The sequence below is a fragment of the Strongylocentrotus purpuratus genome, unplaced genomic scaffold (assembly GCF_000002235.5).
Source record: "Strongylocentrotus purpuratus isolate Spur 01 unplaced genomic scaffold, Spur_5.0 spur5_scaffold_8, whole genome shotgun sequence".
In the NCBI taxonomy this organism is placed as follows: Eukaryota; Metazoa; Echinodermata; class Echinoidea; order Camarodonta; family Strongylocentrotidae; genus Strongylocentrotus; species Strongylocentrotus purpuratus.
Genome location: NW_022145614.1, coordinates 1,787,378 through 1,813,977, shown reverse-complemented (window position 1 = coordinate 1,813,977; position 26,600 = coordinate 1,787,378). Strand labels below are relative to the sequence as shown.

General features: G+C 36.4%; 2 protein-coding genes across 2 annotated transcripts; both read left to right on the top strand.

Moving 5' to 3' along the window:
- The first annotated feature begins 122 nt into the window (after nucleotides 1–122).
- LOC579321 (WD repeat-containing protein 88) lies at nucleotides 123–7,854 on the top strand. The gene is made up of 9 exons (XM_030975847.1): nucleotides 123–278; nucleotides 2,161–2,271; nucleotides 2,725–2,874; nucleotides 3,424–3,562; nucleotides 4,580–4,706; nucleotides 5,241–5,425; nucleotides 5,856–5,938; nucleotides 6,581–6,742; nucleotides 7,131–7,854. The coding sequence occupies exons 1-9, from the start codon at nucleotides 168–170 to the stop codon at nucleotides 7,260–7,262; spliced, it is 1,200 nt and encodes a 399-aa protein (XP_030831707.1). The 5' UTR covers nucleotides 123–167; the 3' UTR covers nucleotides 7,263–7,854.
- Nucleotides 7,855–13,059: 5,205 nt separating this feature from the next.
- Nucleotides 13,060–26,578, top strand: LOC757183 (calcium-activated chloride channel regulator 4A-like). The gene is made up of 7 exons (XM_030975549.1): nucleotides 13,060–13,540; nucleotides 19,236–19,524; nucleotides 20,106–20,398; nucleotides 23,331–23,576; nucleotides 24,212–24,436; nucleotides 25,482–25,778; nucleotides 26,336–26,578. The coding sequence occupies exons 1-7, from the start codon at nucleotides 13,361–13,363 to the stop codon at nucleotides 26,576–26,578; spliced, it is 1,773 nt and encodes a 590-aa protein (XP_030831409.1). The 5' UTR covers nucleotides 13,060–13,360.
- The last annotated feature ends 22 nt before the right edge of the window (nucleotides 26,579–26,600 follow it).

Sequence of the window (26,600 nt, the reverse complement as noted above, 5' to 3'; positions counted from 1 at the left end):
ATAAAAATGTCTTATTTTCAAATATATTTAAAAAGCAATTTTTTGAGTTTAAATTTCTTAATTTTTATTTTATTAATACCAAAATATTTCCTGTAATGACCGTGCCTACTAATGAGATCTATTTCTAATCTCATCATCCCTGAAGAACAGCTTCATGCACCTTAATCATGCCGATTTCTGAAAGTGATATTGACCCGCTTGCCTTAGAAATAGTAGAAGAAGTGACTCCAGATATAAGGAGCAAATCTGGAGTATGGGAAAATGAAGACCTTGCTCAGGTATGTATTTCCATTCACCTCGGCTCATGCTCGACCAGTACCAGCAGCTTCGGTGATCGGTTGTTACCCCCCGCCTCCGCCTAAAGACTGGGGCTATGGGCAGCCGGGATCGAGTAATAAGCTTTTGATGGCATGAAAGGTTTGGCGCGGCCGCGGCGGCTGCTAGGTACACACATAGCTGTTTCAATGTTTGTGTACATTAACCCCATTGGTTGGGTATTCTAAAGTTAAGCCCATTACTATCCTGGCTGTGTATTAAAAGCTGTTGATTCTCAACATTTCAAACGCAACTGTCCTATAAAACTCAACTGATTTCACTAAAAATGAGTAGATCTAGGTCTAGACTCTAGTCTAGAATCTAGCTAGGTCTAGATCTAGTCGATTATAGATACTTTAGTGACAATTAAACTAAGACTAGAGTCTAAATACGAGCAGTAAAATACAATTTACAGATGATGAACTGGAATTTATCTGTAAGATAAACTTACAGATGATGTTACTTGTTACTGTTAGAAAGAATAATTTAAAAATTCAAATCCTGAGTCTACGGGAGTACTGTCAAACTTGCAGATCAGCCACATCATATTCATTGTGTGCATTTGTGTAGATTATAATAATAATAATAATATTGGGTTCTTGTATAGCGCTCTTGTCAGTCAGATTTGACCCTCCTGACTATTCATGTATGCAATTGCTGCTTAGCACGTAGTGCAGCGCTAGAGGTCAACACGTATTAGCATTGGAACGACTCTTTATGCTTTGTACAGCTACAGACAGTAGAGTAGTGCTAGCGCTAGACCCTGGTATAGCCTCTTTATCGATTGTCAATTTTCTTTTATATTCTATGTCTTCGTTTTTAGGAAAAATACTCAAAAAATAGATAAAAATCATGACCATTATTTGAACAATTGATGAAGTTGAATTTTGGTATGTTACGGGTTACGGGTCAAAGTAAGGATATGATTCTGAATTAGCGCCCTGAATACTATACCAAATTTTCCTTGATTTTAATTTACGCATATACTAACTACTATAGACCTACACTCTTTACTTAAGTCTTGGGCTTTTATACCTTTAGGTAGTATACGTGAACAAAACAAAAAGAATTAATTGAATCTCCTTTAAAAAAGTACCATTTGAAACTCTCAAATAATACAGCCAGGCGCGTACACAGGGGGGGGGGGGGGGGGGGTTTTGGGGGTTAAACCCCCCCCCCTTTGGTAATTTTTTGTGTGTAAACCCCCCCCTAAATTTCTCTAAAACCCCCCCCCCCCTTTTTTTTTTTCCCATGGTTGACCTAAAAAAGCTAACCTTACCCCCCCCCAACGGAGCAAAATGTCAAATTTTCAAATTTCGAGACCAAAAAAAAAAAAAAAAGTGACCTCTTACCCCCCCCCCCCCCCCCCCCCCACTGAGCGACTTTTCGGCTGGCTGAGTCGTTGCGATTTTTTTTTGGGCTCCAAAAAAAAAAAAAAAAAAAGTGTCCGCTTACCCCCCCCACTGAGCGACTTTTTGGCCGGCGCGATTTTCTAATTTTCCTGAGTCGTTGCGAAATTTTGGACTCGATTTTAAAACCCCCCCCCCCCCTTGAAAAAATCCTGCGTACGCCACTGAATACAGCCACCTGTCAGATATTGCGCACTGGTAGAGTGTCTGCAACGCACGCTTTTTGACTTTATCAATATCAGGAGGAGGGAACTTTGTAATCCGTCAACAATTAAACCAAACTTGAAGAAATTTGTTACAGGAGTGATAGAGCTTTGCTACGGCTTACCGGTACTATGTGTATCAAATAAATAGGACTTCTACATTTTTGTTTATTCGATTAAGGATGTTCTGTTATATCAACACTAATTCATTTACTGTTATTTCTCCCAACCAGGTAAAATACAAGGTGTTAAGAGGCCATCATGCAGGCGTCAATTCTGTTCAGTTCTGTATGAATGACACACACATTGTCACTTCATCAGATGACAAGACATGTGTGCTTTGGGTAAATATGTTCATCAATCCTTAAAAAGAAAACTTTATTCATTGCAATCAATTTAATTCATGTAACGGCTGTAAAAGTTTTACATGCATCCCCATACCCGGGGGGGGGGGGGGGGGGGGGGGGGGGGGGGGGGGGGGGGGGGGGCGTGCGTCACATTGAGCACTGAGCACTGTATGTACATCATGTGCATATAAAATATAAATCACTTTCTGACCAAAATGTACCATAAACAAGGATTAAAGTCTAGAGTGAAACCATCTTAACATCTCCAGTTTTAGACCCATTAAAGGGATTTTATATCTTACAATGAATTTAAAACCCTATTTTAGGATCGCTTTTTTTTTTATCTTCTATTTCAAATGAATTACATCTGCTCCCAACTGGGGCTATCACATTTCCTACAGAAAATGTATGTCCATTTTCATGACTGTTGATGTTTTGACTATTTTTCAGAGCATGGAAACGGGTGAGAAAGTACAGGTGTTTGAGGAGCATGGATCAATTGTTAGTGAATGTCATATGAGTCCTGATAATACCAAGCTAGCATCAGCGTGCTGGGATAAACAAGTCAGGGTGTGGGATGTGGAGACGGGCAAGATATTGGTAAGTCACTTTAAGGCAGGATGTGGAGATAATCATATTCTGATTTAAGTTTTTAAACATGGACCACCAATTACAGCATATAAAAGTTATTACTTGCCCAAAACATAATTTTGATGCTATTCAAGGAAATTCTAGCAATGATCATGATTAATGTATTAGAGATGTATTTCTTGTAGAGGTTTCTGAATAGATTATTTATTGACCATTTATAGAATATGACTGCAGTCATAGATATTATCAATATCTTCAACTTTGCTCTTTTGTTCTGAAAACTTATTTCAGTTAATATTGTTAAATGTTTTTGTGTCACATTAGTTTGGCTGTTGGGAAAGTTCTTATTTAAGAGCATATCCGTGAAATTGAACATTCACATTTATCTGATTTTTTAAAGTTGTGAACAAATTCTCTAGTGATAGGTTGCTACAATACTTTGCATCACCTACTTGAATTTAAAATTGTGAAGAATGAGTAAAAATAGAATGTATGCACTTTTGTGAAATAATAGAGTAGCAAAAGGCTGATTTGTTTAAATATTGCTTAATTGTATAGTGGAAAGAAACTCATGGTGGGATTGTGACATGCTGTCAGATATCACATGATGGCAAGTATGTAGTCTCTGTCTCAGACCTGGATAATGTGGTTGCAGTCAGATCTGTACAGGATGGCAGTCTGGTCAGCAGCACCAATGGTAAGCAGGCAATACCAACTATTTGTATGTACATGTAATAGTCAGAAGGTGCATGGGAGGGGTAAAAAAAAAGAAGCATCATGGTTGCTTTTATAAGCCCAGACCAAGTACAAACTAGTTGATAAACCTTATTGAGACTGGTGTAATATTTTGATATAAATTTATTAATATAAATGTTTCTTTGTGTGAAGTACATTTTATATACATGTATTATATATAGTGGAAGTGTTTGCATTATTTTGTTTTAAAGGTAAAGACCAGTAATGGTCATGCGATTGCATTGTGAAAGAAACGTTGTGGAATCAATCAGAAAAGGTTGATCATCTAGCATCTAGCATCTGCAAGGTTCTGGAATCATCAAAATGATAAGAAATTTGGCCCATTCTTCGTAAAGTTACAAGCACTATACACAGAAAGATGTATATGGGACTACCCTATCTCTCTCACACGACCATGAGAGAAACAAATTTACCAAATATATGAATTAGTAGGCGGTTTCCCGGCAAATTTTTTATCATCATGTATTAGTCAAAACATATTCTTTCACCTGATTGGTAATGAGAGCTTCCATTTCATTTTTTGAAATTGGGGCGTTACCAATACTGGTCTTTACCTTTAATCAGACTCAGATTTTCTGTCATACTTCACTCTAAAGTGAACAAAAGGTGTGAGATGAAAATACAGATTATGAAAATGTGTTTTAATTAAGTGACTACGGTATACAAGTTTTTGTTTGATCAATTAAACATGATGATTACTGGTACTGTCTGTATTAACTGAAGAATATGAATACTATGTGATATAAAAAAAATGAAAAGGGCCTTTCTTGAAAGGTAAATGCAAGGGTCGTTGTAGAAGTTGACTACAACTAGAAGATGCCAGTCATGGTGCACTTATGACGTACTGGGAAAGCTGCCGGTGATTTTAGGTCTCGTAGTACAGGATTCAGAATTGGCTAGGCAATTATTCGTTGAAGTAAAAAGAGCATGATTTATTATTTTCCCTCTTTACAATCAGATCTTCACAAGGGTACGATCACATGTTGTCGTTTCTCCCCTGATGATAACCGTCTCTGTACCACCTCTATGGATAAGACTATCAAGCTGTGGGATAGGAACAGCAAGAAAGTCACCCTCCACCTAGAGTGAGTCAACCATTAATATAATTTGTTTAAACATAGCATTCAACAGGGCTCTGATGATTGAGATGAATTTTCTTATTGAAATATTTGCTGCCATTAAAAGATGTATGTGTATCTAAGGATCAGGGATGGATTAATCAGGTGAAATGTTAATCACAATTTTAATGTAATTCTGTTTGTAAAGGGATTCAACTTGCTAAGAGCCAGAAGGATGTTTAACACTTTGTGAAGTAAAAAAGAAATAATCTCCGGCTCTCAGCGGACCATTTCCAGATTTGGGTAATAATCTCCAAGTTTGGAAGCGCTTTGTGATTCTAATAAGCGCTATATAAAAACTGATTCTTATTATTATTATACCTGTAAAAAGTTTGATACATTTTACTCTAAATTTAACTTTTCTCTTAGATTAATCTTTGATTATTCATCTGAATTGGTTGTACACTCTACTTCATTTCTGGAATGTCTTTTATTCGAAGTTGGAGAATAATCAATACCATATGTTCCACCCTTTTCACTATTACCATTGTTATCTGACAGTGGTCACATCAATGTGGTATCATGCTGTTGCTTCAGCCGCGATGAGAGACAGCTCTGTACAGGTTCATGGGACAAGCTCCTGCAGGTATGGGATATCTCAACTGGCATGTTTCGCTCAGAGGGTCCTAGGACATTCAACAAAGGTCATGAAGGGTCAGTTAGTACCTGCTGCTTCAGCCCAGAAGGTAACAGACTTAAATGAGATAGTACATACACATATTATTGGGAGGGGGTGATCTTCTTGTCTTCACTCATTGAATTCATTGTTTGCATCTATTCCTCTCGAATCATCTCTTTCTCCTCCTTTTAATAACCTAGTTTTGAAATCTCTCCTTTATTTATAATGCTTTCAGTTGAGTTACTCGATCGGTCACTCCAGCCCTCCACCATTCCTTCTATTCATCCTCTCTTTCTCTACTTCTCTCTCTCTCTCTCTCTCTCTCTCTCTCTCTCGCTCTGTCTCATTATTTCTATTCCTTCTGTTTACTTACCGTATTCATAATCATGAAACGAGTTAATAACAGTGATGTACATGTCCTTATTTATGTATATATGCATTATTAGGAATGTATTGACATGTTTGTATAAAGTGCATATTTATTTTGACATCTGCAGGTACCTTACTCTTCTCTGGGTCGTATGATTGCACAGTCGTTGTTTGGGATGCTAATAACGGTGGACCAAAACTCACTCTTAAGGTACATCAGAGTTTACTTTGAATCATGTATTTAGGTCATATGATTATACTGGTAATACAATTTAACAATAATAATAAATATGATAATTATAATAACAATAATACTAATGACAATTATGACAATAATAATAGTAATATTAATAATAACGATGATTATAATGATAACAACTGAATACAATGATAAAAATATAAGAACTTTAAAACACCAAATCCACTAGACATCAAATGCTCAAGGCGCACTAATGCAAACGATGAAACTACATAAAAGCACTCTACACAAAAGTATGATCTGAGAAGGATACAACTTATACAAAATAAAAAAGAACAATGAATTAAAGGTAACACTAAACTGGTCTGTTTCATCTGCTTTTTTAATCTCTCAGGGAGAGCATTCCACAGCAAAGGCTCTGCATAAGCAAGATGTTCTCTCCCCCTCTTTGCATTTAGGTTAGGAAGAACAAGCAATCCAGAGCCCCAAGTGCAAATACACAAACAGAATGTTGTGATTTAACAAAGTAATATTGTGCTGTGGGAGCATAGGCATGGAAACAATGAAATAAAAGCAAAGGAATGGGCCACTAATGGAGTGCCTTGAATGAAGAAAGCTAACCTTTGCTTTGTGAACTTTGTCTTTGTGTTCTAGGGTCATCAAGATTGGGTTACAGGACTGGATGTATCGCAGGATTCTAACTGGGTTTTATCTAGCTCGCGTGATAAAACAGTGAGATTGTGGCACATCGGTGATAGCGACAGGATACCAGTAGTGATGGAGAACAAGATGAACATGGGACTCAAGATAATCAAGGTAAGACAAACATATCAAAGGCATTTCAAAGGATTTCATAAAGCTTGCCAGGGCCCAGATTGATCGCAACCTGACATCAATTGAGATCTCTTCATAAGACAGGTCCCAGAACCCTGTTTCATAGAAGTTTTTTCTTTTCTTTCTTTCTTTTGTTTTTTTCTCCTGGTACAGATACTGTAATCAATATAATCTCCTGAAATCATTGAATTTGTTATAGTGGTGTAGCATTTTTTGATCATTCCAAGTTTTTGAAGTGGCCCAGATGTTTGTTTATGCAGTATTTGCTTCAAACCAATTCAGTGTACCTAACCTAAGATCCATCAGTTTAGTATTGATTTGAAGTCCAACATCTGTGTAATATTTTGTCCACCTGTTTTTATCTTTCCAGTGCGATGAATGTGGGAAGCCATTTTCCATCACCCAGCTAGAGAACGTACGAGAGACTCATATGTGTGTCTTCTGCCGGATGCAAGCCAGTCGTCCACTACCTTCTTTTGAGGATATTGAGGAGTTTCCTTGAGAGATCTCCTGACTGCGTTGGTCTGCCTAGTATAACCTTGCATTCCTTGATTTCAGAGAACAGACTTAGAAAGGTGGATGTCAATTATTTGATAGTGGTGTGCTTACACCTTGGCCTATTAAAGACGCACTGTCCTACTAAAACAATGCATAGTCGGTGATCATTGGTCCCCCATGACCTCTTTTTCTTATGTTAATTGAGAACTGAGTTGATGAGATGGCCACCTGTCACTGACCACGCTGTGTGGTCTTACCCCTCCTGGTCAAACTAGTACAGCTGGCCTTTAAAGATCTAGAGAGGCATTATGTTTTGGGGTTGTGCTTCTGTCATACTTCCATCTTGCTATATCTCACTATAAATGATATCTCAAGAACCGTTGAATACACGAACCCTAAAAATAATACATCACTATAGAGAGATGAAGGGAATGCATTGTAAAGGAATAAGTTGATAGATCATAGAAATAAGAGAAACATAGATCTCATGATATCTTAACAACTATTGTCCGTTGGCAAGACATTGATCTACATTTCTCACACTCAACCCAGGTGATGTAAATGGGAACCTGGCAGGAATTAATTCCTTGAAATGCTGGAGTGTTGTAATGGCAGCTAGGCTAAAGCCGGGGTGATAATAAATGCGCCTCGGAATAGAATTTCTAGATAGACAGCGCTATAAAAATGCCTATTATTATTATTATTATTATGAACTTCAAACCTAAGATGCGAAAGTTAATGTGGTTTAATGAGCAAGTGGCGCTTGTAAAATAGCGACTGGCCTGAATGCTCCCCAGGGAGTGGAGAATGTGCATACCGGTACATTGTGTGCGGGTAAGCCTGAATCCGATTAACCGGGGTAATAATATGTACTGGGCTTAGAAACAAAGTATTAGGCGCATTATAAATGTGAGGCGTGAGCTATTACTATTATCAGATGAATGGTTCAATTGCACCATCTTTCAATAATTACAGGGCAAATTGAAAAATTAATTGTTTTGAGTCTTGTTAGTGCATATTTGTACTTGTATGTATAACATTGAAGGCATTGAATTCTATTGTTATAAGATGATGACGTGGATCCTAATCAAATCATTGGTTGAGAGCATACATTGACCAGGCATTTATTTTGCCTAACACATAATTTGATAATGACCGGTCACTATCAAATGCTAATGACCAGTCATTAGTAAAATCATGTTATAAAACATCATTTAATAAAACGAATAAAACATAATCTAATAATACACATCATTTTGTTCGGGTAGTAGTAAAATTACCCACACTCAGTACCTTCAGAACAGTCCAAACACCCTCGGATATCACCTTGGGCGTGTAAGACTGTTCCAACGGTACCTTGTGTGGGTTATTCTTACTAATGCCCTCACTGATGTGTATTATTTGTATACTAACACACCTCTATAACTCTTCTTAATTTGTTGATAAACTAATGGACAGCACCTTGTATCCTCTGGAAAATGCTCTATATAACTATTACTATGGAGAGGAGCTGCTTAAAATGTAAAGAAATTTCAGGATCTCATCTTATAAAGATTTGCGATTGATCATACGTTGTTTTAAATCGATATTCACTGCACTGCCCTACATTAGAATTAGGATAACTGTTGATTGATTGGATTAATCAAAACCCTTTATAACACAGCTTTGGTTGATAAAAAGATTTTTTTTTTTTTTTAATTTTGAAAATATTGCATTTGTAGTGGTAGAGATCACTTTTCTAGTTTCATTGTGACTTGTATTTGACCCCAATAGACAAGTATGATTTGTGCACATTCATGGATGTGACAATATATGGTTTACCTTGCATGCCATGGTAGTAGCACTGTTTGTCAAGCTTTTTAAGAGTAGCGACTTGTGTTTTCTGAATATTGCATTTGTGCGACTGCATGCAAAATGTTTGTGACTATTATTTGGAGTGTGATTTTTTGTAGATATTCTTGCCATTGTACTAAGGATACTGTTCATATGAATAATGTAATAGAAAAGCTATACTGCCCCCCCCCCCCCCATGACAAAACAGCATAACAAACATTTTGAAGTTTATGAGATATAAGGCAAAACATGTTCTTTTAAAAGCCTTTAGAGATTGTATTGTACTCTATTGTATTACGTATTGTAACAGGTGGTCGACTTCGGCAAAGATACATACCACTTTCTCAAGTTAGCTCATTGATGACTGACAGATGATGTCACAAGGGGAATGAGATCTGGAGGTTTTTGGGGTGGAGCTTAGCAAGTTTGAAAAACAAGTATTTCAAAAAATATTAACAAATCTATGAAACAAATTCAGAAGTTTACATATAAAAATAAGAGATGAATGCAGGACTGCACACCAACAGGAATACACTTGTATTTCGATGTCATGGGCCCTTTAATAATTTTAACTGGCTAGTAATATCTGTAGAGTAAATGTGAAGTAATACATGTAATAGGAAAAAACAGAAATACTGAGGCTATAAAAATCCCACTACTTAACAGCATATACAGGATTATTTGTATTTAATGAGGATTAATTTCTGTTATATCATTAATTTTGACAAATTACTGTACTGTCTGCATATACATTTAATTGAATTTATGCTTTTAATACTGTTCTATTGATAAAGTACAATATATGCCAAGAACATAACACCTTGAAAATCATGTACAGCATGTACATATATGTAAATGAGAATATACAATTTGCTGTGTGTATTGATGAAGGACGCAACTGATTTTTAAATATATGAATGTGAGTCCCTACTATTATATGCCTTGAACATATTACTCTTCAACCTTTTAAGTATGATGTAAATAGAATGATCATTTTCATATTTATATTCTATGAAATGTCAATAAAGTTGTTTTATAGCTCTGATAATTCTGTCCAAATGCCTCTTGTTTGTAGATGTTTATTAAAGGCTTGATACTTGTTCTGTGAAAGGTAAAATTTTCGGTTGGACACAGTCAAGATATATTTTTTATTTTTAAATTTTTTAAATTTTACCCCAGAACTTTATTAAATTTTCTTTAAAATTTTAACCATCATTACAAATAAGTGATTTTAAAGGAATTACATGAGGTTGTCACTATCCCTATAAATTTTTTCTTCCCATAATTATTTAGACTTATGCTTTTTGAAGGACAAAATTAACTTTTCGATTCTAATACATGTGTGTATTGATTTGTCATTGCTGTTCTCAGAATGCTATCATATATATTTTCTACTTCCTCATCCAGCTGTTTGTTGACATAGTATTCTTTAAAAAAAATCAAGAATCTTCTGATGGATGTGTGTGAAATAAATTAAAGGGGATGTCCACCCCGTTAAAAGCAGAAAACGAGAGAAACATATTAATGGAAGTGTGAGCAATATCTGATTGAAAATAGGCAAGATCAGTGAAACAAAAATTGGCAACACTGTGACGTATCTTGTGAGGTCCTCTCCAATATGCCCTGTACAGACAATGTTATAAACTTTTATTTTCTTAGTCATTGATGAAGGAATAGAATTGTTTTACACAGGGGTTGTATAAAAAAACATATTTACAATGATTATATTTAGGGTGCATGTACGACTGAAAATTTTCTTTAGGGAGAAAAAAAATTATAATTTTTTTTTTTACAAAAAAAAAAAAAAAAAGAGCAAATGGGAGGTACCTCGCAAGATACGGAACAGAGTTGCCAATTTGTGTTTGATTGATCGCAACTTCAAGAATTCGAAACTTCCACTGACCTGGCACCTACTCCTCTCATTAGTTCTGCTTCTATTAAAACCAACTTAATATCAGAGAGGACTTTCCTTTAACAGAATTCATAAGCAGGATATGAACTTATTAGAATGCCATTTTTTCTGTTGTATTTTTCACTCCTCAACAGTGTTTAATGTGGTGGAAAATATTGATGAAAGCGACACCTACCAACAGTAGCATTCCAATAGGTCCACTTTACTTTTCTTCTGCGTCACAGTTTCCTCCATTCTTTTCTTTCGACACATCTGTTTATAACTAACTCGATCAGAGATTTCTGGCTTCTATGTAGGATTTCATCACGTACGATGTGGGCTATTTTTAATTTGTTAAATCTTGTATCTATACAGTGCGTCCCAGAAAAAACGAAACCGAGAATTATTGATGTTTTATCATAACTTAATCACAATTATAAATAATATATGACACATATTTGTAAAGCTTATATCCTCCTCTTTTATTTGATGCAGCTCATATGGTAACCATAGACCATAGACGAAAGACTACATGCATGGCTGATTGTCAACGAAACGGAGTTAAGTATGTTGTCAATTCTGCTTGTTGCTACGGCAGGCAGCCTGTGAAAACTTGCGAAAACTTGTGGACATTTTGAAATCAAAATATGGAAATGGGGAGCTATATGACTCGTCGACCCCTTCGAACAGATAAGTTTGTTTTAAGTTTGTTTTTAGTTTGTTTGTCTGTTGTTTTTCTTCGGTTTTTCGGGGGAACAGTGAATGGGTCTTTAAAACAAACAAACCAACAGACAAACAAATTAAATTACTCACAATTAAATATATGTCCCTAAATTGAATACAAGAATACTAGATAGCACAAGATTACTGGCCTACATTCATTTATTTAAAGACAGAAAAAAGAAGAAGAGGAAAAGAAGAAGGAGCAAAACAAGAAGAAGACGAAGAAGAAGAAGAAGAGAAGATGAAAAAGAAAAGGAAAATAAGAAGGAGGAGAAGGAGAACATGAGGAATGAGGAGGTAGAGAAGTATAATAACAGTGTTAAGAAGAAGAAACGTTTACTCTCAATTTACTCATTGCACAATGTCAGAACAAACTCATTGAAAAGTCAATAGAGAAAGAGAGAGAGAGAAAGAGAGAGAGAAAGAGAAAGAGAGAGAGAGAGAAATAGAGAGAAAAAGAAAGAGAGAGAGAGAGAGAGAAGGAGAGAGAGAGAGAGAGAAAGATAGAGAATGTGAGAGAAAGAGAGGGGAAGAGAGAGAAGGATTGCAAAAAATAATTATTCAACCTGTATTTAACGAGAGCTGAAATGCATGAACCGTACAGATGAAAAACACCACCAAAAGTCAGAAAACGAAGAGATATGAAAGAAAGAAATGTCGTGATAACTCAAGCTGAAACTGCGCTATTATACATTATATTCACAAAAATGTACTGCTAGATTTTCATGGTTCACTTGCAACAAAAGCAGGGATGGGCGATAGCAACTTTTGTAGTGTCACGCGATTAATATAAAGGTACTATGTCCCGTTTGCAGACAAAACAAAATGAAAATGTTAAATTCCAACGGCATTTGAAAGGCAATACTAATTTAGAACTTCCCTCAAAACAAAAGGGCTTGAAAATGGTTTTTAGTGGGGAAAATAACGACCATTAGTTGTCGAATCGACTTAAGCGATTTAATCACCAAAGTAATAGTCTGATTTTCAGATTCAATTAGTTTCATTTACAAATGCGCATGTACCTGTTACAGCTCATTTTATGTATGTTATTACCAAAGAAAAAAGATGTCAATCAGTCACTCAATAGTGTATGACAGTGAAGTCTAGAAGGTAAACAGGTTTCCTTGTATAATTTGAATACTAGGACACTGCTACTGTTTAAATTTCACAGATAGGACATACATGACATATTCATAATTCCTGCAAAGTTCTACAGAATTTGATGTAGGATGCATAAGGGACATAGTACCTTTAAGGTAACGATCAAGCTATTGCGACACACGCAGAAGTAAGGGGAACGTAATCCTCATTAATAAACCGTCTTCATTGATAAAGACACGCACGACCGTGCACTTTTAGTTCCGCAGAGCATTGATAAAGATGTTTTTGTCACCAATTAATAAACATTCAATGTGACATATTTTGTCTCATACTCCGTGTTGATCTGCGAAAGAAATATCATCAGCTTGATTCATTTCTTCACATAACTTTAGAGATTGTAGAGGTCTAAAACAGAGAAATGACTACAACATTGATTGTTCACAGTGATTAAACAATTTTGTGTAAATATAAGACAAGCACTAGTTTCTGCTTTTTTAAAGTAAACTTTGTCAGAAGATACTCTACTTTATTCGACATCAAAAAGCTGCTTAACAATGCTGGTCAAACGCCCCAGTTTCTTGTTTTTTCTCTTGGTCTGCCTGATGGGAGCCAAGATCTGCGAGGCACAACAGGATCCTAATCCAATCGAGCTAGAGAATGGAGCTTATAACAACATACTCATCGCTATACACAAAGATGTCGAAGAAGATTCAAGTATCATCGAAAATATCAAGGTAAGAAATATTTTTCTTGGGGTGCCAAGAGGGTACGTGTGGGGGGGGGGGGGGGGGGGGGTATACATCCTACTGGTACGACGATCCATCTACCAACTCCTCTCCCTAAATCCACCCCGATTCATGTATTCAATCATTCGGAGTAGAAACCAATGGAAAATAACAGATTTCAAAGTTGTTTGGTATTTGGTAACAAAGCCTAGTCATGACTTAAAACTGAAATATATGTTGCTGGAGTTACTTGGAAGCCGCAAAGACATCATTGTAATACGGCTCATCATCTTGACGTAGAATACCAAATGACAAATAGAATCTTTAATGAAAGGCATGAGTCTATTTTATTTGATATTTCATCGGGTAAGCTCCATCGTTGAATAAAGTAACATTCTTTCTGGATAACTGATATTTATGCAAAATAACAATATACTTAAATTCAAATTACAAATACTAATGTATAACCAAACTACTATAATGATCATAATATAATAATGAATAACAAAAATGATATAAATACAATGAAAGACATTCTACAAATGCAAACCACTTTCGAGATTCTCTTTGAAAAAAAAAAAATATTGTCAGAAATAAAAATGAGAGAATAAAGGTGCGTCGCTTTATCAAAGTTCCCAATTGCTGTCTTCCCTTTAAAAACTTTTTCGAAGGTTGAAAAGTATCTTTCTTTCTTAATAGATCTTGGATATAAATAAACGATTGTGAGAGCTACACACCGTTATTCTCATGCATCATCATTGTCATCACCATTAATTAGTGCCAGGTCTGTTACAATCATGGCCCTCCATTTCAGTCTATAATTGTCTGCTAATCATTAAAAGTTTATATTGCTGATTTTATTTTTGGTTGCCCATTTTTTCAGGCTTTGCAAGTATGTGAATCGTTGCATTCCCCCTGCTTCTCTTTCGAGCAAACTCTCTCATAATATGTATATACACACACGCACACACGCACATGCGTACACATATACAAACTACGTAAATACGTACATGCATATATATACACACAACCAACAACCGTTTTAATTCATTAATAAAGATCTGAGGCATAAACTTTATCAAGAACAACTTTATGAAAAGAGTAATACCTCAGTCACACCGACACCACACCGAAAACAGACCGAACGAGTATATTACATTACCCTATGGCAAAACAATAAGTTATTTTGGAGTTTGGTGTGGAGTCGGTTTGGCGGTGTGACTGAGGTATCAAGAAAATCTGCGTTCAAAATATTTAACATTATTCTTCTTGCTTGCTTAATAAGTTGCAAGTTGCTACACTCTATAAACACAAAGATTGAAAGTCGGGAATTAAGAAGGTAGGGGAAGGGTTAAGTGGTACAAGGAGGGGGTAAAGCAACAGAGATAGTTACGACAGGGGCAGAGAAGGGGTGTGTACGTTTGCATGCGTGTGTATATGTAGGTATGTGTGTGTCTGTGTGTGAGCGTGTGTGTGTGTGCGTGCGTGTGTGTGTGTGAAATGTCCGTTAAAATACAGTGCATAATGTGGATAAAACGTCTTTTATATGGAGAGAAAAGTTTGGGATGGAAATTGTTTTTTGATCATTGCTTACAGTTTGTGGGTGGTAGATTTATTTTTTTATGTGATTATGATTTAAAAAAAGATTAAACTCGTTTTAGATATTCCACCATACTATATGGAAATGTTGCAAGCATGGCAAGAGACAAGTAATTTAAGATATTTGGAGGGTTATATTAATCCAATTATTTTTAATAATCAGAATATATGTATAAATGGAAAAAGTATATTTGATAGATACTTGTTTGAAAGAGGGATTGTTCAACTGAATCATTTGGTTGAGAAAGGTCATGTTAAGTCTGTTAAAGTTTTTATGAACCTCGGTATGAAAGGTAATAATTTGCTTATGATTATTGATATTTATGATGCGATACCCAGGTTATGGAAGGATGATTCAGGGTTAATAGAATTCCTCGAGGTTGATTTGATAAGCTTTAATACTTATTTCTATATTTCTAGTAAAAAAATACAGTTTGTGGATGTGGGTTCAAGAACAATCTATGATTATTTTATCAAAGCACTGCAACAAACGTATGATTTGCAGGTAAGGGATGGGCAAAATGATTATGATTTTATAGATAAAGAATTAAAAGAAATATTTGTTAGACCAAGAATTACTATACTCATTAGAAAACAACGTGAATTTCAATTTAAATTATTGCATGGAGCCATATACACTAATGAGCATCTTCATAGATTTGGTTTTGTTGGTGATAATTTATGTTCGTTTTGTAAGCAGGAAATAGAAACATACAAACATTTATTTTTATCTTGTGGGAGTGTTCAAAGGATATGGCAGGCTTTAATACAACTTTTTGAGTTAGATGAAATTAAAGATTTAGAATGGCGAGATATATTTGTTGGGTTGGTAGGTAGTTCATATAGAATAAAAATGTGTAATACTATCATTTTCATGGTGAAGTATGTTACATTTATGTCAAGATCGGGGGGGGGGGGCGAGTACTAACTTTAGAAAAGATGAAAAAAAAAGCATTTTTAAGTATAGGGATGAGGAAAAGAAAATAGCAATTAAAATGGGAAAGCTAGGATCACATTTCTTAAAGTGGGAGCAGCTTAAGATTAATTAAGATTTGTTTTCTTCTCCACCGTGAGCCTGTTAAAAGCGTAACTCTATTTTGCGGCCTGGATAACTTATTTAGTATATTTTTCTTGAGTTGAGAATGTTGGCAGACATCCACTGAGTGAGTACTGTGTGTGTGGGGGGGGGGGGGTGGGTGGGTGAGTATGTGTGTGGGTGGGTGAGTATGTTTGTGTGATAGAGGGTGAGTATGTTTGTGTGATGGAGGGGGCAGGGAGGGGGCAGGATTGTTTCAGTAAAATTACCTCCAGATTTGTTTAAGTTTTTTTTTGTAATATATAAGTAAATAACATTTACAATTGACATATTATGTTTAGGTACTTATACGTTTACTTTGTTGCTAAGTTATATTATACTGCAAATAAGTTTGTGTTTAATTATGTTTATGTAAAAGCATCAATATTGAACACGTTTATTTTATTCAATTGTATGTCATGGTTTGTATTACACATCTGGAGAAATAAAACAAAATTGTTTTTAAAAAAAAGTGTGTGAGAGAGAGAGAGGGCGAGAGAGAGAGGGTGAGATCGACAGACAAACAAACAGATCGAGAAGGGGAGAAATACAAACATAAAGAGTAAAGTGGCGATATAAATAATCTAAACTCTAAAATCAACTACATTAACTATCATTTTCATAATTACGAATAGGCATAGCATAAACGCTGTAGAGTTGCTCGCAATGAAATTCTGAATAGCATGCACAATAAAATAGAATTCGCCATGTTTACTCAGGGAGGTGATAGAGAAGGAGTGGAATCAAGCAGCTCTCCTTTGACCCCATGCTCCAAGCCGCCGAAAAGGTATGCGCTAAACTGCATCAGTTGACCAGGGGTGAGATAAAAGAGCGCATGATATATCAGGATCTAGAATTCCTACATCATAAAATGATATCTCAGCAAATGTCCGCTGTCCCTTTCATTGATTTCTTATCAATTGTTCAATGTGTAATGAGTTGAACAAGCGAACACAAACTTTTGTAATTTCACACTTTTTTTCCAAATGCAAAAATACGAAAAGCACGCGAAAGCACGCATTAGCAAACTTAAATTTATGAAAGATTGTGAATTATGGAATAAATGACAGGGCATTAAAACATTCGAAATAATCGGATTATCCTAAAATATTGAGTTTTTGTCAGGATCTAATTTTTCTTTTACCAACTCTGGCACACAAATTATAGGAAGGGCGGAGTACTAAATAAAAAAAAAATTGTTTGATGTACTATTCCCAATACTGTCCCCATATACAATTTATAATTTGCACTGAGATTTTGCCGTTAATTTAATAAATTAAGTGAAACTGGTGCCTGGCTTCCGAAATTCCGAAAGTGGAATGTTACGCATCCCATTGTTACACTTAAGAACTCACGCCTGCGTTTGAATAAATTACGAGAGAATCCACTCCTTCTCTATCAACTCCCTGGTTTAATGTACCATTCTGTATTGCCAATTATGCAGATCCTCATGGTGTGTCTCGTGCAAAGTTGTGTTATGAGAGTGAGTTATTGCAGTTTATCAATAAGTTGCCATTATAACAGGTTTTCCCGGCCAATTTGTCGCATCTTTGTCGACCGAATTCATGTTGCATGCATTCAATTCAGCTCAATCTAAAACCCGGCCTTTCATTCCATAGTTCAATAGACCATTTTAGTAATGAGACCAAATTTAATGCATAATTCTTTGTGAAGTGCCTCAATACAAATTATTTCATTCATCTGATAAGAATAATAGTATTTCAATAAGCCAGTTCCCGGTTGCAGTCTGAGCATGAGCAGATAAAGGTCATTGCAGAACAAATTGTGAAATACACGGAGACGGAATACTGGATACGTGTTTATGAAATTTATATAATCATTATTCATTTATGCAAAAGCAGAGCACTCCATGATACACAGGTGGAAGTATTCTTTGAAAAGGGGAAACAAAGGCTAAGTATGTAGCATCTTCATCACTGTAGGAGTGATTATTTCAAAATGTACAAAGTGGGACCCCTTCGTGTTTTGAAGATCTGTGGATATTCGGGGTCATTGCAGCCATATGCTAACCGTGAACTGGTCTATTGACAAACACTATTACTTGACCTACCTATAGCAACAGTTAATATATGCAGTTTTCATTCTGACTATATTTGACTATTATTCTTATCAGGTGAATGAAATATTTTTATTGAGGCATTTCACAAAGACTTACGAAAATGGTCTATTTCATGATCTGTGCATTCTAATTCGCATTTTAGTCAATCGAATTAACATTCAGATTTAGATTTATGCATGCTTTTTGTCAAGCGTTCATTCAAATTAATCTGTGTTAATCTAATGATTCTCTTTTATTGAATTCCAAATTGTATTTTGCAAATAAGTGCTATATAGAATGACTTTAGTATCGATTTGCTTAAATATGCTGAGACTTTGATCATAGGTTAGATGTAGGTCATGAGTATAGAATTCAAGGATATAATGTTATTGTTGCGTGTTCGTGTATGGGCGGGCGGGCGTCAGGCGCAAGACTTAAGTCGTGCATACCGTAAATTAATGGAGATACATTTCCACCCTCGAATGACGCCTACCGCGCCTACCATGATCACTCCACTCCCCCCCCCCCCCCCCAACTCCAAGAAAGGCTTTTTGTTTCCTTGTTTCTTTGCTGTGGGTGTTGTTGTTTTTCGTTGGGGGGGGGGGGGGGTTAAGCATCATCTAATGCATAGCTATGAGCAGGGGCGTACGCAGGGGGGTGGTTTTGGGGGTTCAAAACCCCCCTTTGGTATTTTTATGTATGTAAACCCCCATAAAAAACCTAAAACCCCCCCCCCCTTTGGTTTTTTTTTTTTTTTTTTTTTTTTTATTAAAAAAAAAAAAAAAAAAATTATACCCACGGCTAACCTAAATAAGGTTACCTTACCCCCCCCCCCCCAACGAAGAAAAATGTCAAATTTTGAAATTTCGAGACCAAAAAAAAAAAAAAGTGTCCGCTTACCCACCCCCCCCCCCCCCCCCCCCCCCCCCCAGATAACCAGAAAGTACTGATGTTTTGTCTTATAAACACAGGATATCTTCACGGCCGGGTCTTCTGTCCTTTTCTCCGCCACCAATCGCCGGGTCTACTTTGGGACTATCACGATCTTAGTCCCGCCCACTTGGTCCAGAAACTCTGAGTATCAAGTTGCACAACGTGAAGCCTATGAGAATGCTAACGTTCTCGTAACTGGTCAACAGTCTAATCATCGTCCTTTTGTTGATAACCCATTCAAGTGTGGACGACAAGGAAGATTTATGCATTTATCCAAGACTTTCCTCATCGACCAAGACTTACCCGAAAATCAATTTGGAGATTCTGGTAAGACGAACAGTTCCACCGAAATTTTGTTTTTCAAGTATGACAACTACAATACTTAGTTTCTTCTCTCTTTCATTGGTATTATACGCACAAACACGGAGACCAGGTATGAGATGATCATGATGGAATTATAAACCTGAACGTCAAATGTTAATCTGGAAATGTTTGATTAAAAAAGGGGGTAAAAGGCACATAATCATAAACTTCCAAGTCTTCAACAGACTGCAGCTATATTTTTAGAATACAATATTCATCCAAAATCATTATCGAATGATCCTCTACTTTACAAGAAATGAGGATATTGCCATGCTGTCACTTTCAAGGGTAGAACTCATTTCAATCTAACTATATTATATCGCCTATTATATATCATATTCTTCTACAATAAGACTCATAATTCTCTTGCTCAAAAGGTGACGCCTAAAAATATTAAATTATACTTGGCTGAATATCTTCGCAATTTTGTTAGTAATTTGTAATTTTAAACAACTATTTCTAAGCATTTATGCTTCATTTATTTCCATGCGTAATTTCATAAAATTGTATGATACAATTATATTTTTTTGTTTTGTTCGATGAAGGTAAAGTGATTGCCCGTCAGTTTGCCAAACTACGTTGGGGTGTGTTTGACGAGGATTACGTGCCAGGGACCGATGCTGAACCTTACTACCAATCGAACGCCATAACAGGTGACGGCTTTGAAGGAACACGATGCTCTTCGGAAGTTCACGGAGATCTCCTTGATGAAAATGAAAGTCCATGTGGGCAAAATACGTTTGGGGATTTACCCGACTCTTGCAGATTCGTGACCCCTGCCAATGGCATTGGGCAAACCGCCAAGGCATCTTTAATGTTTGCATCCAATATTCACTCGGTAAGACTTAATTCTTATAAAAGAAACAACAGGAATAAAACTTGGTGTATTTACACAAACCGTTTCGTTGAGATGTTTTGCTTATGCAAGCATACATGAGTATGCATTTCTATTGTCATTTCACTTTTCTCTCTATCTCTCTCTCTCTCTCTCTGTGCAAATAAATGCTAAAGCCATGCATCGAACCATAACTGAACAAAAGGCATATTGTGGGGCGTCAGGAGTGTAAAGTCTGACAGACATGAGCGCTATACAAGAACCCACTATTGTTCTTGTTATTATATTCTAAAGAGGTATGAATAGTGAAATCTGGCAAGTTGAGGGACTTTCCCGTCTGGAGTTATGCTCAAAGATATTATAGTCCCTTTGTTTGGTTTGACTGATTTTAGAAAAAGGAAATTAAAAATAAGTGGCAATGTCAAATATTTGCACTGCGCAAATAAGGGATCTCTGAGAGAATGAACAAACTTCGAGGTCGACATTTCAGGCATTATTTAGACCAGATAATCCTTTTGAAATATTCAAATACGAACCTCGGACATGCTCCATTTGTGAGGAGATCATTACTCATTTAACTTTTTATTACCAAATCTAAAACCAAATCTGAGCCCGAAAACTCGCAAAGAAAGCGTTGTAGAATTTTGGTTATAAAGGGGCAAGTCCACTCCAAAAAATTACTTTCAATAGAAGCAGAAAAATCAGACGAGCCAATCAAAAAAGAGTTTGACCAAAATCGGATAACTAATAAGAAAGTTATGAATCTTTAATGGCAAGAAAATTTTTGAAAATCACAAGACAAATTGGCAACTCACCCATGAGTCTGTGACGCCACGTCCTCACTATCGACTAATTATTTTCTTCATATTGATAATATAAATTTCTATTTTCCCCATAAGAATCTTATTTATTCACACCAGCATCCAAGTTCGATTTATTTTTGTGGATCCACTAATATAGAGTAATTTTATTCCAGTTAAATCATGAAAAATGTGAATATTTATAAACTATCTATATAAAAGTCAATAAATATGAATATACAATATTCAGAAAATAGTATAAATTCTTCGAAGTTCATAAAAGATTTTGTAAAATGTCATGCCCCGGGTGTCATGCACGCAATATGATACAAATAATAACCTGGGCAAAGGCATGGGACAATCAAGTTTTGGAGGATAAAAAGGGATATTAATGGGATTAAACTATATAAAGCAATTGATAAATAGTGAGGACGTGACGTCAAAAAACTGATAACCAAAGTGGCAATTTGTGTAGTGATTTCCATTGTTCCATAATTTTACATACTTTTTCAAAAATTCATAACTTTCTTATTAGTTATCCGATTTTGCTCAAACTTTTTTCATCAGTTTCTCTGACTTTTCTGCTTCTATTAAAAGAAAGTAATTTTTGGAGTGGACTTGTACTTTAATTGTCGTTATTTGGGACTTTTAGATTGAGTGGACGAGAACGGCGTGAACGTCCACTGATCATGCGTGTCCAAGGCAAGCAGTTTTAACATTTTCCTATTTCCAGATATCAAGAATTGGATTATTGATATCAAGAAATTATTTTCTGTTGTAAAGCACTGGTAATTGTTAATATTAAGAAATTATTTTCTGTTGTAAAGCAATAGTAATTCTTGATATAAAAAATAGGAATAAATGTTAAAACTGCTTGCCATAGACACGCATGATCAGTGGACGTTCTCGTCCACTCAATCTAAAAGTCCCTATTAAGAACATTGGACTGTAGATCACTAATAAGAGCAGAATCAAGTACGGACGTCAAATCCCTGCATTCGTTTCAATTTCACACTTCTCCCGGCATAGGTAAATCCATTCATTAAAATGAACATTGATTTTCTTCCATTCAATTTGACAACATATTTGACAACTGTTCAATTCATAAAGAATTTATACGTAGGAACATAAATATAATTAAACAACTTGTATTACAAGGAAGAAGGCGCGAACTGGAATAAATTCTTTGAATGCTCGAATACCGAATCATGGTAGAGAGACTAAGCTTAAAGCTACTGTACTTGAATGTAGTACACTTAATTTATCACTAAATTGTACACGATGAACCGGGAGTAAAATAACAATATAGCACACACTTTACTCGGTTATGATAATATAATGGTATTCACTTTTTTGTATCATTTCATTTCAGTGTGGCTTATGTTCATCCAGAAGAGCTGTTCATTATTTATTATTATTATTAGGACACCTACCCCTGGACAACTATCCTAGGGGGTAGTTGTCCGGGTGTTAGTTGTCCGGGGGTAGTTGTCCAAGGGGGTAGTTGTCTTTAGGGGTAGTTTTCCTAGGGGGTAGTTGTCTTTGGAGGTAGTTGTCTGGGGGTGGTTGTCCGGGGGGGTAGTAAGAGCACTTTTTTTGGGGGGGGGGTCAAGTTTTTGAGGAACAATTTCGCAACGGTTCATAGGGCTCATGGCATAATGCCATCAAACCAGTTGTAAACTAGATAACTTTGTTGACAATGGACACTTAAACCCCCTTTAAAAGGTTTTGAAAGTCAAGTTTGATTATTTCTCTCTCGTTATGGCATAATTAACATTACGTTGATTGTCATTAGAAGGTGTCTATATTCTTTTTTTAAATAGTTGTTACGATTTTAAGTCATGGACTGGCATTACATCAAAATAAGGGGCAAGGTCAAAAGGATAAATTTGCAAAATGAATTGCTCTTGTTGGGCTCTGCATCCTTCTTTCTTTGGAGAGTGTAGGACTGTTATGGAGTGCATTGCATACAAATACCAGAGCTTACTAGTGAATTTTGCAATGTTTCCATGGCTGAAAAATCGTAAGAAACATAGGATTAATTTTATATTATTGATGATACTTGAGCTTCCATACCTTTTCGAGAGTTTTCTCATGAAATTGTCCCACTTCTTCTTAATTTTCTAAATGCACAGATTGACATGTTCTGCCACAACGTCCGAGGCCAGGCGGGGTATCATAATTACGAGGCTCCTAACCTACAGAATAAGAAGTGCGACTATCAAAGCGTTTGGGAAGTGATGGGGAAATCGACTGATTTCCTGTATGGAAACAGTCCTTCCTTGCCTGAGGATACCGACACATCACCAAACTTTATTGTCGTGCAGCCGTCCGGATCTCTGAGGATTGTTCTTGTTTTAGATACCAGTGGTTCCATGGATGTAAGTGTTCATCTCTCTAGGCTAGTAATAATCACTTTGCATAAAGTACCTTCTATTGTGAGAAAAGACACGATGGTGCAGAACAATCGTGCTCCTCAGAGCCATTTATACACAGAGTTTGAGCAAATTAGTCTTACTTGTTCACAACATGGCGTAAATAAATATATATATTGCTTGCTTAAAACAATATATACAAATGAAGTTTGAACTTAATTATGTTTGATTGCATCCAATGAATACAATCAAAGGTTATGCTTTTGCAACTAATACTTGTAACAGGAGTGTGATTTTATATCACCAACTTACTTCTAAACACGATGCTTTGTCCATATTTACATAATCTAACCAATTTTCTATTTGTCAGTTGTAAATATTTTAATACCATAAGTTGTAGTTATAATTGTCTTTGTTAAATCGCGACTTCATAATTATGATACTGATTAAGATTAGAATGATATTGCCATACGAGAATTTGACACTAACACCGTCAATCTCTACAATTATTCATTCATTTTCTTCCTCTTAAACCTGCCGTCAATGTCTCGTAATGTTTGAGTAGACAATGTTTTATTGATTTGATGCCTCTCCTCGTGGATTGTATCACAATGGTGTTTATTCCTCTGCTTTCTAAATAGGGGGAGCGTTTTGACAAGATGATCAGAGGGGCCAAGAACTTCATCCAGAGTATAGTACCTAATAATAGTTACGTGGCCATTGTCGAGTTCAATTACGAATCCATAGTAGATTCTTACATGACTGAACTCACCAGTGTCATATCGAGGAAAGACTTGGCGTCTCTACTTCCAACGTTAGCCGACGGAGCTACATGTATTGGTTGCGGCATTGTGACGGCTATCCAGGTAACGATAGCAATATTTTGATCCATATCTAAAGAAAATGTGAAATGGCCTATGTTAAATGTATGAAAGTTTAACTTTATTTTAAACAATGAAGTATACATAATGTAATTGGCTTCATATGGGGCAGGGGCGGTAGTCGATATATTTTGGAAAAGAAATCACTTTCCAGACACAATCATATTTAATGACATGCGTACCCTACCTCCTCGAAAAAGCCTCTCATATTCTAATTTGGCTTAATAGGTTCTAGGACAATTACCCCCTGGAAAATCACCCATACCCCGGCCAGAGGGACAATTAACCCCAAGGACAATTAACCGCTGGAAAATTACACCCCCTTCCCCCCGAGGACAATTATCCCCCGAAAAAAAATTATGCTTTTATTTAAACCAGCTTATCATCCGGTTACGCTTTCCCTTTAAAGTACAGGGAAGATTAATTTTTCGGGGGGGGGGGGGGGTAATTGTCCATTGGGGTAATTTTCAAGGGGTAATAGTCCTCAGGGGAGGGGGTGGTTGTCATGGGGGGGGGAATTATCCGGGGGGGTTATTGTCCTTTGGGGTTAGTTTTCCGGGGATGATTGTCCTGATACGGGCTTGATAACATGTGCTTTAAAGGGCAAAACAAACTTTGCTATGAGATCTTTTATGTTATTTTTAAAGGTAAAATTAACGATACTATCTTTTTAAAAACCTATTTTTGGGCCAGGGGATGGGCCCGGGCCCCTGGGCTCCCCTGGATCCGTCACTGGCATGGTCTGCCCTGTCTTACCGGGTTAAATGTCAATCCTTGCTGGCTGTATTATACAGGATGGCAACCAAAGAAAGCCAACCTGAGACCTGTCGTTGACAATGGTGATCTAGGGTGTTGTTCTTTTGGGCCACCCTGTGTAACCCTAATTTCATTCAATGTTGTCCCTGCTGAGCCCTTCTTTATTACAACAAGAGTAAAGCCTTTTATCGAAAATACAAGCAAAGATCATTTGCAATAGTATTTGAATTATGGCTTCATGGTCATATTAAAACTTTACAATGCATAACCACAGGTTGCCCAATATAATGACATGGATTCCCGAGGTGTGTATCTCATTCTTCTCAGCGACGGAGAGGAGAATCACGGAACTCCAATAGCTGACACTATGGATGACATCGAAGGTTCAGGGGTTATTGTGCATTCAATCGCCTTTTACGAAGCCGACACCCAGTTGGAAGACCTAGCCCAGATGACAGGCGGTATATCGGCAACGTGTGCTGACGGAGGGAGCGCACAATGCGTCATCTCCGCCTTTGTGTCAATTATAGCGCAAAGGCCACAGAGTGTTGCCGCTTCTGCACCAATACAGGTCAGCATATGCTTGAATAAGAACAGGTTAAACCTTACAACCTCATTTTAATTTTCTTTTGATTTTTGGTTTTGGTTTACACAATATAGGCTTATATTTGTACATTTCATTTTTACGTATAATTCTTTTGTGACTTTTATACATACTCGGAATGTTTAAACGAGGTGTTTTCCTAAAGTAATAGGAATGATCTATTAATGATAATACCAACTCCGCTTTGTATAGCGCTTAATACATCTACGTATGATGTCTCTAAGCGCTTTACTGATATACTATTACCCCGGTCATTGAATTCAATACTTGCCCGTACACACTGTGTGCACAATCTCCACTCCCTGGGGAGCATTCCAGCCAGGCGTTACTTGACGCTCAAAAACTGTTTGACCAACAATGCCGGTCGCATCCTACCGGGTACCCATTTAACACCTGGGTTGAGAGGAGCAAGTGCAGGTAAATATCTTGCCAAAGGATATTAGTGCCGTGTCACTCTATATGGGGAACAAAATAAGATACTGTATTTTTTGACCAGCTTACCATCCACATTACACATGTTACAGGTTCAGAGTTCAACTATTACACTAGATGTAATATCCCTTAGTTCGATCCACACTACCAATGTGATGATCGACGCTTTTCTAGGACTGAACACTGTCATGACAATTACATGGACGGTCAACCCCATCATCTCTGTCACAGTCAGAGGACCAGATGGTACCGTTATAAATAGCACTGATGCAAGATATGAGGCTGATAGCATCTCTAAGATTATCACCGTCACCATCGAAGAGGCAGAGGTATAATAACTTAAAATAAATTGTTAAT